The sequence below is a fragment of the Nothoprocta perdicaria genome, unplaced genomic scaffold (genome assembly GCF_003342845.1).
Source record: "Nothoprocta perdicaria isolate Ctin4 unplaced genomic scaffold, notPer1 scaffold_79, whole genome shotgun sequence".
Classification (NCBI taxonomy): Eukaryota; Metazoa; Chordata; class Aves; order Tinamiformes; family Tinamidae; genus Nothoprocta; species Nothoprocta perdicaria.
The window spans coordinates 1,768,194-1,784,168 of NW_020456076.1; the positions used below are offsets into that span (position 1 = coordinate 1,768,194).

At 33.8% G+C, this 15,975-nt stretch overlaps 1 protein-coding gene across 5 annotated transcripts in view; it reads left to right on the forward strand.

The window, feature by feature from the left end:
• Positions 1 to 15,975, forward strand: part of CADPS2 (calcium dependent secretion activator 2) — a 276,456-nt gene that overhangs the window by 208,635 nt on the left and 51,846 nt on the right. For all 5 annotated transcript variants that reach the window (XM_026051658.1, XM_026051660.1, XM_026051659.1 and 2 more), the window contains 3 exons: positions 7,837 to 7,940; positions 9,506 to 9,514; positions 11,461 to 11,617. In XM_026051658.1, coding sequence (XP_025907443.1) covers positions 7,837 to 7,940; positions 9,506 to 9,514; positions 11,461 to 11,617 — 270 coding nt within the window. The remainder of the gene's footprint in view (positions 1 to 7,836; positions 7,941 to 9,505; positions 9,515 to 11,460; positions 11,618 to 15,975) is intronic.

Consider the following 15,975-nt stretch of genomic DNA (forward strand, 5'->3'; position numbering starts at 1 on the left):
AATCGTGCAGTCACCTCTGTGACATGCCACCTTGCAGTAGCATTAATAATTCCCAAATTATACTAGAAATACTTTGTTTAACACATTCAAAGAATATTTGTTCTTTCATGACCATATCATATTTGTGTCTCACAGCCATAGTTTGAAAAGTTAATACATCCTAATATTCATAACTTTCCAAGTTCCAAGTTTATAGCAAATGTTTATTGCTATTTGCCAAAAGTTTTGCCCTCTGATTTAAATCATTAAATTAATTTCGTCTTCTTCTCCATTCTTCAGGAGTTTTGATTCTCGTATTATTGCTTTCCGATTCTGTTCTCTATTGGCAATGTTTTACAACATTGTCATCAAATGCACTCCTGATACTTACCCTAAAGTTATGATGAAAATCCTAAAGAAGCTCTGCCCTAAGAGGAGTCCTTGAGGAACTGCACAAGAAACTTTTTTTTTCTCTGATAACCTTTTCTCAACATTATATTTTGCCTTTTCTTGAGACAGCTTCTTTTTTAATCCTAATTTTATTTAGCTTAGTTTTCCCATAGGACAAGTCTGAAATGCTTTAGTAAGGTGGGATGAGATCTACTGGTAAAGGATAGATGAGATTCACTGAGTTTCTTTTCTAAGGAAATATCCTATTAAAAAGCCTCCTGGGCAACTCTATTGCAACCAATGTTTTCTTTTTTTTTTCTCTTTCTTGTTCATTTGATGACTTCAAATAACTGTTTCTTCAAAATTTGTGTTAAAGTTTATGATTGACAGTTTTTCCCTCACTTTTCCCTCCTCTTTGACTGTAGACAATAAATCTGCTGATCTTGTCATTTATTAAATTCCTAAAATTTAAATTCCTATAATTATTAGATTTATTAAAAATATTTGCTATACAATCTGCATTTTCAAAGGCCGTTTTCCTGATATTCTAGGATATAAATTATTCAGTTTCCTTCATTCCTGAAGTTCTTTAGCTTGCCATGTTTATTGCATCACAGTTCTATCCCACAGGAATAAGTACTGCAAGTTTTCCCCTTTTGAAGAGAAATTAGAAGTAGCAGAAAGGAAGAAAATATGGAATAACATCTATGTTGTCAAAAAATAGTGTATAGAGAGGTTCCATTAATCATTAATTTAAAACTGAGGGTTTTAAATTTGGTCTTCTGCTTTTGCCTTTTCATGGTTCAAAACTTTTTATAGCTTCTAAAGATCCAAGATATTCCTTTTTTTGAAAAATAATTTTGTGATCATTCTATGAAGTTAAATCCTCCATTTAATTTAATAATTAGATTAATTTAAATTTAATTTAATAATTTAATGCAATTTAAAAGAAGACTACATTGTAGTGTCAGTGACTATACAAATCATGGAGTTTATAAGAAGATGTGAACTCTTAAATTTCCACAAATTCCATAATCTCTCTTTACATTGGGATAATGGTAATTAACTTTTTAAAAACTTTTTTCCCCTCCAGAATAGAAAATCTCATTTAATTTTAAAAGGTAATTATGGAAAGCCTGGTTTCAACTTCACAAGACTGAATATCATTATTCCTATAAGGCTAGATTCTTTTTTTTTTTATCAGAAAAAAAAAAAAAGAAAAAAAAATAGCATGCCCTCCCAGATGTCCATTCCTTACTTTTTCATTGCAGAATTAATTCTGTGCGAATTTACAATAAATCCACCACAATCAAATCTAAAGTATATGTGAATGGATTATCCTAGTTTTGGATTAACTCTGGAGAGTCAGCTCAGGTTTAGTAGCATATATTACCTCTATTTTTTTGACATTTGTTCTGCTTTTGATATAAATTTGGAAGCTGGTCTGCTTTTTTTTGCGTGTCACAGAGCCTTAGTTATTGGGCTCTACTGGAGAGCTCAAAACAGCTCAAATTATGCTATATCTTTATTACTAAGTTATGTTATAGGCTGTTTTACTCCAAGGGTTCTCCTGCCATCTACGCTGTGTAAATACGAGTCTACTGCCAAGCTCCAATACAGAGGGAACCAATCAGATGTCTTGGCAAGAAATGTAGGATAGAATAAAGGATAGTTCAGTCACATGCCATAGTTGGGTTTGGAAAGATTGATGTGTGATTTATGGCCCTCTGCACAATATCCCAGTGGGCGAAAGTTCCATCAGAAGCTCGGAAGCTTCCTCATGCCATGTCCTGGTGTGTGGTCAGCGCATCCTAGAAGGAGTTTGGCAGCAGGTAGTCATCACTTTATCTACCTTCCTGGGAGTCTGGTCCTTGTCTGTCTGGACCTGGAGATGCCATAGGTCCGCTGGACCTGAAAATTTGGTGTATCTCACAGGTTCCCTGGCCACGGACAGAAGGAGCCGTGGAAGGGAGGATCCATTCTCAAATGTTACATGACTGATGTTTTCCCAATGCCACTGTCATTGGCATATGGGAGGTTGTCTTGCGTGGTGAAGGTCTGTCTCTGATGAGTGCAGTGTAGTGTAATAATCTCTTAGTGTAGGTTTGTTTGTTTCAACGAGAGGACGAAGGGTGAAATACAAGACAGGGAAAACAAGTAAGGAGTATTTGCTGTGCAACAGTGGGAAGCCTCTAGCAGGCCAGAGACAGGTCACCTTCCTGCCTCACACTGCTCACACATGAGGAGGAGGATGGCCTCTTTAACCTGGATTCTTGTGACTGACCATTTGGTGGAGAATACAACTTCCAGTGTTCCTTCTCCTTGTCCCTATTTCTGCATGTAATTCATCCTTGATCTGTAGCAAAATGGTGCTGCATATAATAAGACATAATTCCTCACTCCTTCCCTTCCCACTCTCTAAAGCTCAGCTGTCAGGACTGAGTATGTACCATGAGCCATACTTACCCTGAAGACTAAGCAGGAACACTTTGAAATACAAAACAAATTGTACTAGAGCCTAATTAAGAATATAATTCTACTTGATAGTGCTTTAAAAAACAATAGCCCCTGCAATGTCATCGAAATAGGCTTGAAAAGAATTAAGAATGGGTTAATCAAGAAACCTTAGAAAGGAGGCATCATAAAATAGTTGCTATTAAATCAGCAGATTTTGAGGAGAGATTTTCAGAAATTTGTATTAGACCCAATGCTATTTCACATTTTCATCATCATTTGGGAGTAGATACAAAATCTTTACTTAAAGATGCCAGGTAACGCAAAGATTTGTCAAAAGAAAATGATGATAGCAAAGCAATTGGAGTGATCTGGATCACTTGGAAACTTCATGTCTTTCAAGTTTGATATGTTTTAATACAACAAATGCAAAGTTGTACACTGCCATGAAAAGGAAGGCAGGACACGCATACAAAATACGAGATTGTACCTGGAAGGCATTCATTTTGAAATGATTTTGGAGTAAAAGCAGAGCAGCAGATCATCAACTGCTCACAGTACTGGCATGTGAATACTGCAACTTAACAGGGCAGTGTGAGTAGAGAGGATGGTGAAAGCTTTCTGGCATAGGTAAGTATTTGAGTGTTAGGTCATACTATGGATGGTGTTTTTTAAATCTATTTAAAAATGCATAGAGTTTTGAGCTGAATATATATATTTAAATATATATATAAATGACTGGAGAAAGAAGGTGTCTGGATAAAGTAGACAGTTGAAAACTTCAGTCAGTTTAGTTCTGTAAAGGTAATTGAGAAATTACTTATTTCAGAGTACAGAATATCTTTCCAGAGGCGAAAAAAATAAATAAATAAAAAAATAAAGATAATGAAGCAAATGGCAGAATCCTTTGGTAAAGAAAGACAGTAAGACTGAAGAGCTGGAAGCTAAAGCCAAGCAAATGTATTTAGAAATTAAACACATGATGTGCATAACAGTGAGGGTACTTACATGTTGGTGACAGGAGTGAGGTGGACAAAGTGAATTTTTTATTTATCTTCAAGGAAAAACTCTGCCAAGTAGACTGGTACAGCTGATCTTGATAAAGGGGGAACAGGATGAAATACTGTGGTCTGTGTAACACAGGAGGTCAGACTAGATGATCTAACTGTCCCTTCTGGTCTTAAACTGCATTGGTCCGTGAAGCAGTCACCTTTTCATTTCAATGGCTTTTTCAGTCGGTTAACTTAGCTCAGTTAACAGTGTTTTCTTGGTACCTGTGTGACTCATGGATAATGCATACTTGAGAAAGCATCCATTATCTGCAAGGCCTGTCTTGCTTTTTTTTTATTATTTTTTTCATTTGGGCAGAATGGGAAGCTGAGAACAGGTGACTGATAGCTTTTTCTGTTTATTTGCTAAAAGATGTCAAGCAGTTTATTTACTGACTCAACTCCTGCAGCAACTTGTTAGTTTGAGCAATGTAAACACATCGTAACAACCTTTAGTAATTGTGGGCAGAAAGACATCAGTAACATAATGAAAACTGACAGCACTGATTTCCATTTCCATTCCTGTAATTTTTTAACAGTACTTATAAAGACAAGCCCAGTATTTCCTTTGGATATTCTGGAGACCAAAACTTCCAGCTAGCAATTTATTTGTATTCATATTTCAATGTACCACTTGGTTAAAAAAAAAAGTATTTAGCTCCTTTTCCTTTGAATCACTTTGTGGGCCCTATTTATGCACCCATGTAAATGATGATGACACCGTCAATAAACTTGGTAGATTTTGGAATGAGAAATATCATTACTTTTGGAGAGAGAAACCACACTGATGTACTAACTAATAAATGCAAAATTAAGCCTAAGCTTCGGAGAAACGTAACACATCCAAATGAAAATGGATATATTTATGTATTCTTCAAATAAGGGAATGGCAACAAAATAGTGTGACTTGTTCAAGGAGGTAGAGGAAATCCAATTATCTGCTGCCTTTTCTAATCAGTAATTAGATCAAAAAATATAATGATTTTTAAGGTAGCATTGAAAACTATATGGATAAATTATGTATTTTCAGTGAATAGTAGCATGGGGAATCTCATAGAGATGTGAGACTGAAAACCACCAATCCCCATCTCTCCGACATTTTAATCATTTTAAGTCATTCAGAAACTTGCCACACTCATCCTTACAGGAAACTTAGGTGTCTTGCCCTTTTCTTCCTCTATGTGCTAATCCTATCAAAAAACTATTTCTGAACCTAAGTCCTGTAATATAAGGAGTCCTTGCAATTTATCATCTAAGTAACTTACTCCTGATGGATTTATTTTTGTGCCAGCACGGACCTGACCATAAAAATTCTCCATTCCTGCTCATTCTTTCAAGGCCATTCCTGTTTTAAATCTGTCACTTCAACAGATGACCAGAACTCTATGAGGTTTCCCCAGTGCCTTGTTCAATGGAATTAATACCTCCCTGAGACCACATTTCTCTTCCTTATGATCTCATTGCAGAGATGATTCAGGATAATCTTACAGTCAACAAGTAAATCTGTGGCTTTTTTTTTCCTGCTCTTGAAGTCTGCTTGACTTAAAAAAAAAAAAAAAAAAAAAAAAAAACACTTTGATAGTTTTATAGGCTATCTTGAATGTATTCTGTGTGCAGAATAAGTGACTTATTTTCAAGTTTCACTACTACAAAATGGGAACTAAAAGTCAGTATAAGTTCCACTAATACTAGATAGTTTCTATTAATTTAGAAGAGTCTTGTAGGATATAATTTTGAAAAGTTTATGGCTTATGTAAAATTCATTAGTAATAAATAAAATTATGATGCAATTGTTTTGTTTACCTTGTTAGTGCCAAGGTCTACAAAAACAGGCTGAATTTGTAAGAAAATACATTGTTTGTGCTGAAATCAGATGTATCAGTAATATTAATATCACTAGATTCTTCCTAAGACTCATTAATGTAAGAAGGTACCTACTAGCACTATGAATAGTATTTGCTGTGTGTTCAGGGAAGAGAAGACACTGACAATGAAAGGAAATACCAGTTTCTATATGGCATAAGAATAAAAAGTCTGAGTTCAACAGTAGTCATTCTGTAGTGTAAATAGGAAGAGTTAGGCAAGACAATAAGGCAAGGCCTTATTATCCTCAATCAACCTCATATATCAATGTAGTAGTGCTTATATTCGTATAAAATACCAATTTTGCAAATTCAATACAGTGTTATGAATGTCATTTTGTTCTGAACTGTTTTGTGTGTAGTCCGTGTTTATACAGTAGCTCTTTCGTTAGGTAGATTATGTTATTGAACATCATATTTCTTGAATATGCCTACTTATGTGGTGTTTAATAAGCTTTGATTATTTTTTATTTTAAAATTACTTGCTTCAGTAACTAATTTGCCTATTTTGTTTTCATAATAGTGCATTTTCATAGTCACCTCTTAGTCATAGTCTGATCCAATTCTGATCCAATCTTCCTTCAAAAATTGCATTAGAGCTGTATTTCTTAAATCTGCTGTACATCAGTGTCTTAGTCTTGAAGAACTGGACAAGGTCACCTGCCTGTTTTTTATGTTATTTGAGAAGTTGTTTTGACCTATCAGAAAAGTTAAGCATTTAAAAATATTTGGTCATTGCAGTTTGATATTATTACTAACACCAAGAAGATTATGCAAGTTTTTAGATTAATCTTTTAATATTTTACATCTTGATGGGTGCATCACGTGTGAAAGAAATATCAGCAGGATTTTCTGCATATGATGTGCATTCATGTGATTCACTAGTCATGCCATCTAGGAATATGCACAGAAAATGAGACAGCACTTCTGAGGTCCTCACTCACTTTGTATTATCAGCTTTGGAAGTCCTCTGCAAACTATTTAATCTGTGACCCAAACTTAGAATAAATTTTTAAAAATAAAAATATGATTATATTGAACCATATATGCTCATGATTTCCATCCCATGTATTTGCCTCTGGGATAAGAGGTTTGTTAAATAGACAAGATCATATCGCTCTATTGATATTATTCTAAGATGTTATGCTCTATTGATGTACTTCTAATAATGTAGTTAGGCAAATATCTTTACTGATTAAAAATTATTTGCAAAAAAAAAATCAGTTATTCTTTGCTGTCTCCCATGACTGCTCCCGAGATATAGTCTCGTGGGTTTTTTTCCTTAGTTTAAAACTAAATCTCATTTAATTGCCCTATAATAGTTTTAGTTACATGTGTTTTACTTTGTTGTTTGCTCTTCTGAGGTCCGTTCTGTAGAATCATTGAACCTCATTTCATTTGTGCTTTCTTTCTTTTATGTGGAATTACTTGTAGATTTATGTCGATTTTATTTTTATTTTTTTTTTCATACTGCTGCTTTTCACTATGTACTAAAAAGAACCATTAGATTCAATCTTATTATTGTAGACCAGCAAGAGACAGAGAAATCAGTCATTTGAACAGTTGTTGTGTCTTGTCTTATTTTTAAATCCACCTAAAATTTAGGACTTGCTTAGACAAAACATATTTGGAATTTTAACAACTGCAAAATTCATGAATCTTGCTGATGCAGTGACAGTAATGACTCATCTAGTGAGAATGGCATTGAATTGAAAATACAATAACAGAAAAGGTCTCTAGTGTTTGCTGTCTTTGTATATCTGACCTTGAGGAGAATTAGAAGTTGCTTGTTGCAGAAGTTGAGCATCTAGTACATTGATGCACCTGTTAGTTCTCACATATTAAATTGCAAAATGTTTATAGTGATAAATGATTCTTTTGTGAATTAAATATTTTTTGTTTCTAGTGATCTGGGCATTCAGCTATATTTAGACGTACTATATGATTGCTTTTACCACGTGGAATTGTTTATACAGAAATTTTATAACTTTGTACTATTCTCTCATTTTCTCTTACTGTTTAATGTATGTGAATAGTTGAATGTGTTTATTGTGTTTTATTTCTTGGTAATGCAATTTTGGTTTGTATGCTATATCATATAGAGACCATGAACCAAGCAACACCTACAAAAAAACTGGAAGAGGTTCTTCACTTGGCAGAACTCTGTATTGAAGTATTGCAGCAAAATGAAGAACATCATTCAGAGGTGAGACTGTAACAGCATTTGCCGTAGAGGATAGTTTATTCCTATTTTTTTTCTCCCCTGATGTGAAGCAATTCTGTCAAGAAACATTTTAACTTTACTTTCTGACATATGTTTAAGGCAGTTCAAATTTACACAGAAATAAGAGATTTGAAGATTATGAAAAGTGAAGTGAAATACAACTCTACTTGAATTCGCTTGAATGAATTGTAGGTTCAGGAATGAAAATGTCTGTGCTGGAGGTGGTGAAATGGTATGGAAAGCATTTGTAGCCCTATGCAGTTGTTCCATCCAATTTTTCACCTCTCATTCAAAGTAGGAAGAAAACATAACTGACTACTGGACCTGACATGCTGTATGGATCTTGATTTTAACATAAAAATAATGATGGATAAAATAATCACATTCACATTGCATTCTTTATGATTGCAAAAGTACCGCTTGTAAACTTGCAGATTTTAAAATGTCGTGATAAGGTAGAAGAGATAAAATAGAGCAATTTCATGTTTCTTACTTTCGAGTCTTTTGCTTTGTGATACAAAAACCATAATATTTAGAATATTTAGAATTATAACACCTTTTATAGCAAGGTACTAGAAAAATAAACTTGACCAGGTACATGTAGTTATAGATATTATTAATGTTTACTTAATAGATCTGGTTTTCTAAGGTTCAGGAAAATGTTTTTAAAAAAATGTTCACCAAAAAAAATATTTTTGAGGAAAAAATGCAAAATGATAAACATGATCTGGTATATGTAATTATAAATATGATCATCCAAAACATCTGGTTTTCTATCACACTATAGAATCTAGTTTTTAGCTTACATCTGCCATGTGTGAACTTGTTATAGATATTTTATCTTATACTGAAGAAACAGCTGTGTCCGTGATCTGAAATGAATTCCCTTGGGATTCCATTCTATACTGCTGTTGCCGCTGTGTTACTCTGTAATGATTACTAAATAAAATGTATATATTGTTTTTCTTTGTCTTTTGATAAATTGCATTGATGTAAGAATATTTGGCTTCTGTGGTAAAAACACACAGAAAAAATGATCAAATGATACCATGAATGGCTAAACATCATGTTCATAGCTTGCCTTCTCTACAGCTTATTTGCAGTCAGAGATGTGATATATTTTAGAAGGGCAAATATATTCCGTTTGTCTCTGGCAAAACCAATTCAGTAAGTGTTTCTATTCTAAGGCAGCCTGAAAAGACTAACTATAATGTTAAAATTATTTTCCTCTCCTTTGAATCATGTACTATATGCTCAATTTTAATGAAATTTATAAAATATACCAACATTTGATATTGAAATATGTGTGAAAAAAAATACATTCTCCTAATCAAAACTTAAAATTACTAGATAGATCTAGTAATTAAAAAATTAAAGATTACTACATATATTCCTATGGTGACTTTACATTGTGATTTTAAGTAAATGTTCAGTGTTTGATGGAAAAAAAGTATCAGTAGTCTCCCAAATAGTAACATCACATTTTTAATACTAGTTTTTTTCTTTTTTTAATTTGTAACACTTCCAAATTTCTGGGATTTCCACAGGGAAGAGAGGTATGTGATTTGTGAACAACTAAAGATTATTTTTCACCATTTTTAGCATCGATATGTACCTTGAATGTGCGGCATAAATTGTTCTGATCGTTCTAGTTTTGCATTGCCACATTTGTGTGTCTTTCTATAATCTAAGAACATTAGTCTTTCTTTAATCAGGTCACTGTATTTGTTCTCTTTAAATATATGTCACCAATTGCTAATTGCCTAAGCCTGTTTCCATATTCTCCATAATGACTGCACGACAACCTTTGCTGTTGTATTTGTTTTTCTATTCTTCTTACTTGCTGCCCCAGCAGTAGTGGGTATTTCTTGAGAGGATCAGAATTTGGAATCAAAATGACATTTGTAAAGGGGAAGAAGATCGAAATACAATATGTTACTTTTCTCATTTTTTTTTTACTTTTCCTTTGTTTGTTTTGAGGTTTTGGTAATATTTTCTGAAGAGTTTTATTTACCTAGAAGGGACACCTGCCATTGCCCATATACATGGCTTATTTATTTCATTCCAGTTAGCTATCTTCCAGGGTAAGAAAGTTGTTCCTTTAATGGGCTCCCGTTTAAACAGATTTCACTAATGAGAAACTTCTTCCAGATTGAGGGAAAAGACTCCATTTCAAACTCTTACCAAAATTTTTGAAGCCTCATCTGTCCTTTTCACTGTGATGCCAGTCAGCATCCTTCAGTCTTGACACTGCAATGCACCAAGAGCCTTTCAGTAATAGCAGAGCATGCTCAAAATTTCTTTAAAAGCTCTCTCTAATTCATGTTTTCTCTTGCTGCAGTCAGGAGAAAGCTGCAGTCATGCACCTCATATCAGAAAGCATTATAGACAGTCATCAGAAGGTCCAGGATGCAAGAACACATTTGTGGTCCAGTTTTCAAAAGTGTTGTCTTATTTGACACCTTTCGGATAGGGATACATAATTTTACTTACCTAGTACCTGCTTTTCAGAAAAGCAAGTGAAGGTCTGAGTGGCTTTAATTGAAATTATGGGAACTCAGCACTTGTGTAAATAAAGCTAGACTTCAGACTTATTTCACCTTCATTTTTAACTCTAGGATCATACAGCTCCCTCTGATCCAATATTCAACTTCAACATCTACCTTTGAAGCCCAGATTTAAAACTCAGGCTTCACTTAAAAGTGAAGCAGCCTTTAATACAGAGTTGTCTTTAATTGCTGCCATACTGATTTTGCACAAATTTCTTATTTTGAGCTATGGTTTTCCAAGAAGCTACATTTTGACTGAAGAAAACTGTATGTTCTAAGATACTGTTAAGTTACTAGAAATCATTATAGACATTAGTGAATTTCTGAAGATGTATTTATAGCATTAGCTGAAGGAAAACAGGATTACTTCATCATGAGAAGTCTACGCCTTTAAGGGAAAATGAGGAATTAAAAAAATCTACATCTTTAAAAATAAAACCTTAGAATTAAAGGAGTAATATTTCACATTAAAACGATCCCTTCTGATTAAGAAATGGGAACAAAATTCTAATGCAAAATTTATTTGAAAAATAAATTAATCTGATTACTGATAGCATTAGAATTGAATGAAATCAAAAAGAAGCATAGTGTTATTTTTAAAGAATGAAGTCTTTTTTTTTTTTTTTYTGGCTGGCAAAAGTGGTTGCCAGGTTTTATACTTTTTTTTAGAAAGGAGATCTTAACAAGTCTTCTGGTGAGAGCGTTGGTTTTTCTTTATAGTTTTGTATTTTTGTCATAATGGTATCATCTTTCCCAGCATAATTTTCATGTGATTTCTTACATTCTCAATGCAAAGTTTTATAAAATGTTTTCACATTTTCCCCTTGGCCTATTCATCCCCTTGAAAGAGCTTATATATGAGGTGGCATATCCAAATGTGTTTTTCTGTAGATACAATGCATTTCTTTGCTTTATGACTTGTACTTAATAATTCTGTTTTGACATATTCGTAGGCATTTGCTTGGTGGCCAGAATTATTGGCTGAGCATGCAGAGAAGTTTTTGTCTCTTTATTCTGTTGATATGGATTCAGCACTTGAGGCACAGCCGCAGGACTCCTGGGACAGCTTCCCACTTTTCCAACTGTTGAATAACGCACTCAGAAATGACAGTAAGATCTCAAGATTTTTGTTTATTTTGTGTATAGGATTTTTTACTCTCCCCACACCTTAGAAATGTGTTTTTAATGAATATAACCAAAAATTGGCATTTTCCTGGTTTATATTTTTATATATTATATATATAAACATAGAAGAGATAAGATTTAAAGAAATATTTAAAGAAAAAAATTGCACTATTTTAAACGCAGATACTTTTTTTCTAATACTTTAAGACATAAAAACAAAAGTGTATTTGTGTTATATTTTAGCTCTTTATTCATATTCTATAAGTAATTAGGAAAATGACTTGCTGTTTTTTAATTATTTGGAGAAAAAAAATGCTGTTTTGATTCCATGGTTCAGGTTATTCCTTTTATTTTTTTTTATCATAAAATTTCCTATGAACAGCAGATCATTTCTAACTATCTCTCTGGAAACCCATTTCATTTCTGTGGAAATTCAATAGCTGTTAAGAATTTTACCTCCCTGTATGGAAACTGCATGACTGAGAGAATGGAAATAGTATTCAAGAGCTTTTCTCCAAGGTTACACATATTGCAACTTATATTATTTACCATTGTGTTATTGTTACCTTCATCTGCCAAGTGTTTATCAAAATGTATAGGTCATTTCAGTATAGCACCGTATCATGAAAAGGAGCAACTACCAAGTGTACAATTCACAGTAACACCACAGGTGACTAACTTGGTGGAGGGAAAAGGGCAAATGGACAGGGCCACTAATTAAAGCTTAGTCTTAAGCATGATAGAGACAGAAAAGTCATTGTTTATGTACTTCAGTGGATATAGGGGTTTTTGTGAATGTTTAATCATGTTTCCATACCTTGAGATTTAGCAGCTCAGGAAATTTCATATTCCTGATGATTTCTATTCTGACATGAGTCTTTAGTGACAGAAAATGTATGTATCAGTGTTTGTCATAGTTTAAGACAGTAAAGATTGCTGTGTATCCCTTGTTGAACAAACAGTGGCTCCACAAACATATTAAAATTGCCATGCTAAGGTTAAGTGGAGCTTGATTATTCCATCATGAGGGCAGAATCTGCAGATCTCATTAGAAAGACAGGTTCTTTTAAGCTAGATTCTGCATTACTTTAAGTAGTTGTCTAATCCAGATGGGAAAACGTGAAGCCTTTATTCAGGTCATGGTGAGAATTAGGCAAGTGTTCCCAAAGAAAAAAAAGAAAAAACACATATCTCCCATGGAGGGAATAGGCTAGGGTTAGCAATTAGGAAATGCTAACCACAGGCAACTGTGTCTGGACTATGGCTCTATTTTCGTAAGGAGAGGATTCAATTCAAGAATGAATCTGTATCTGCTCCTCAGAACTTCCCTGCTCCCCAACTCCCAGCTGAGGGTCTTTGTTACAAAGCTGCAAATCCTACCTAGTTTCTGGATGTGTGTGGCTCCAGTTGAACCTAGCCTAGAACCTAGTGGAATATACTTACTGGTTGCTCATGGATTGCAAGGGTCAAAGAGGGAGATACCTGCAGAAGAGGAATGTTTCCATGGTTAATTGCCTGGGCCACAGAAGCTAAGGGCTGTAGACTGTAATTCTGGATATAAATTACTAAGATCTGCTTGCTCACTGTGGGAAACTGCCGTACCTTCTGGGTCTGGCCTGTTGTTCCAGGTTATCCTTAGCGAGTACTGAAGCAAACAATGGGAATTGTATAGCAGTGGTCTGATAAATAAACTTCTCAGTGTGTGTAGTGGCTTTCTTACCACCTTACATTTTCTATTTAGTAGACACATCTCTAAATCTGATGTTATAGGCAGATAAAAAGTTTATGAAAGCTATGGAGAATTTTGCAATAGTTTTGAAGAAGAAATTATGACACAAGTTTTAATGACTTTATTATATCATTTGTGTTCTTTTCTTCATTGATTTCAAGGTGATGGAGTTAATAGAAAGAAGCAAGGGCTATCCTTAAGTGCAAAGAGTTTACTGGGAGGCTGCAGATTAACTTTTCTTTCTTTGAAAGATTAGGTGGCATTAATCGTAAATGATTAAATGAGTTTTATGAAAGAAATTTTTTGAAAAACTTGGGGACATGTTTTTTTCATGTCAAAGCAATTATTAGCAAGATTATAAAATGTTAAATGAAGGAAGAAAAACGACTGCTGTATGAAATGTCACACCTGTATACCAATTTCAGTAATTCCCCAATGGTAATAGATATAGTAAATGACAGTTTCTGGGGAGTGAAAGCCATCTGGAAAACTATAGAGATTTCCCACCCCCCTTTCAAAACTATTGGAAAGCAACCCTGAAAATTAGTCACCTTTTAATCGGTGGATATGTCAGCAAGTGGCAAGTGACCATTCTACCAATTGATTCCCTAGTGAAGCATACCACAGTGCTTATTCTTTAATTAACAGCCTTTTCACATGGCAAGTACATTAAAGCCATTAGAAAGATCTCCCCATGCTTATGTAATCAATTTTACAGTCTTCCTAAGTGAAACAAATAATTCTGGCATTACTCTAAGTGAAAACCTTTCCCTGAAAACTATCACCTTCATAAAGATAGATTTAGTAAAAAACTAAAAGGGAAAAACTGGAATGTGGTCTCATGAGGATAAAAAGGCTAGTGTTAATAATTAACAAGGAGAGTGAAGTGGAGTAAATTAGCCATAATAGAGCCCACAGTGACTGGCAAAGTCACCTCTCATTATCAAAAAACTCATTAGGAAATGAAGAGGTGGAAATCCCACTGGGTTATTCTCACTCTCCAGCTCTATCAGAGATTACTTTTCAGATTTCTTTCAAATGAAGAACTGTTAGGTCACCATATTGCATATTAGGTTAATCTTCAGTGAAATTTGGAGGAGTGACACCTGCATGTTATTCTATCTCAAGAGCTATAAATGAGCTCAAAATCTTAGATGCAGGAGTCAGTTTTCATGTAAACCTGACAGGAGTGAACTCCTACTAATAAAGAAACAATCTATCATTTAGAGCATTAAAGCAAACTTTAATATAAGCTTGTCTATATAAATATTTCAATAAAAAATAGTATTGGATAATAAGAATGCAGTCTTTTCTACTGAAATAATATCTAGTATGTTTTATCTTATATAGAATACAAAGCAATATACAAGATTCAAACAAAATACATCAAAGCTAATACGAATCTAACAATGGAGAAAAAAAGTGCATTATCTGATATAGTATATAACCTTTCATGATGTAAAAGAGCGTTTTTTTTTCTTTTTATCCAGAGAAGTAGTAGATAACACTGAAGAGAAAATCTTTAAATGGCAGTTCTCAAGTTCAAACCACACAACATAAACCACTGTGTGTAAGGCTCCTCTGAGAGCAGTAGAAAGGAGTAATATTTCAGCCAGTTGTGCCGATGATCAGATCACCCAGGAATTTTGCTTCTTTCTCTCATGGAGTTTTCCTATTGGACAGTTTGTGTTCCCCAGAATTCGGGCCCAGAACCTGACCTCCCGTCACAATTGATACTGAGAGCACCTTTTCTGCAGCTCTTGCTGTAGGAAGTCTCCTGTCCTTTGTATTTCAGATCTGAACTGAAACATCATTTTTCTTTCCAAAGGACTCATGTAGAGTAACCTTCTTTAAAAAAAAAAAAAAAAAAAAAAAAAAAGTATTATGTGTATTATCTACAGATAATTTAAGAGATTTTTCTGAGTATATCAGTGATTTTTCTGTTTCTTTAAGTCTAAGTTGAAGCACTATTTCAGAAAAAAAGGAGGGAATAACATGTTTCTCCCATCAAATAAACTACTTCAGCTCTTCTGATGAGAGCTAACAGATACTAAAATGTGATAACACATTTGACATTTTGTGTATAAATAGATAAGTTGTAGATAAATTGGGTTTGATTTTTCAAAAGATAATGGTTTTTACTGTACCTGCTTTTATAATGTATCTTTTAAAGATTGCCAAAGTTTCTATGGTTTGTATGTGATTATGCCTGAATTTATAAAACTTTGTAAGTTGACAGAAGTAACAGGACCCAATCTCTCTATAATAGCAAAGTTATATACTTTCCGGATTGTGTGTTTTCAGAGCAAAGAAAGACCTGGATGTCTTGAAGTTGTAATCATTTTCTGTAAAGATGGTGTTAATTTTTGTCTACTGAGCCTATAAATTGTATTATGAAGTGATTATGAACTGTACTATGTATTATATATGTTATTATTATACATTATTACTGTATTATTAGGAACTGTAAGAGAAGTCATTTATTTTCTGTAGTTGTTTAATTTTTCATATTATACATTTTTTTGGTCAGTGCCTCAAGAAAGCCATGAATTAATTTCCTTTTGGCTTAAGATGGAGTGGGAGATACGTGTTAGTGGCACACGTGCCGCACTCC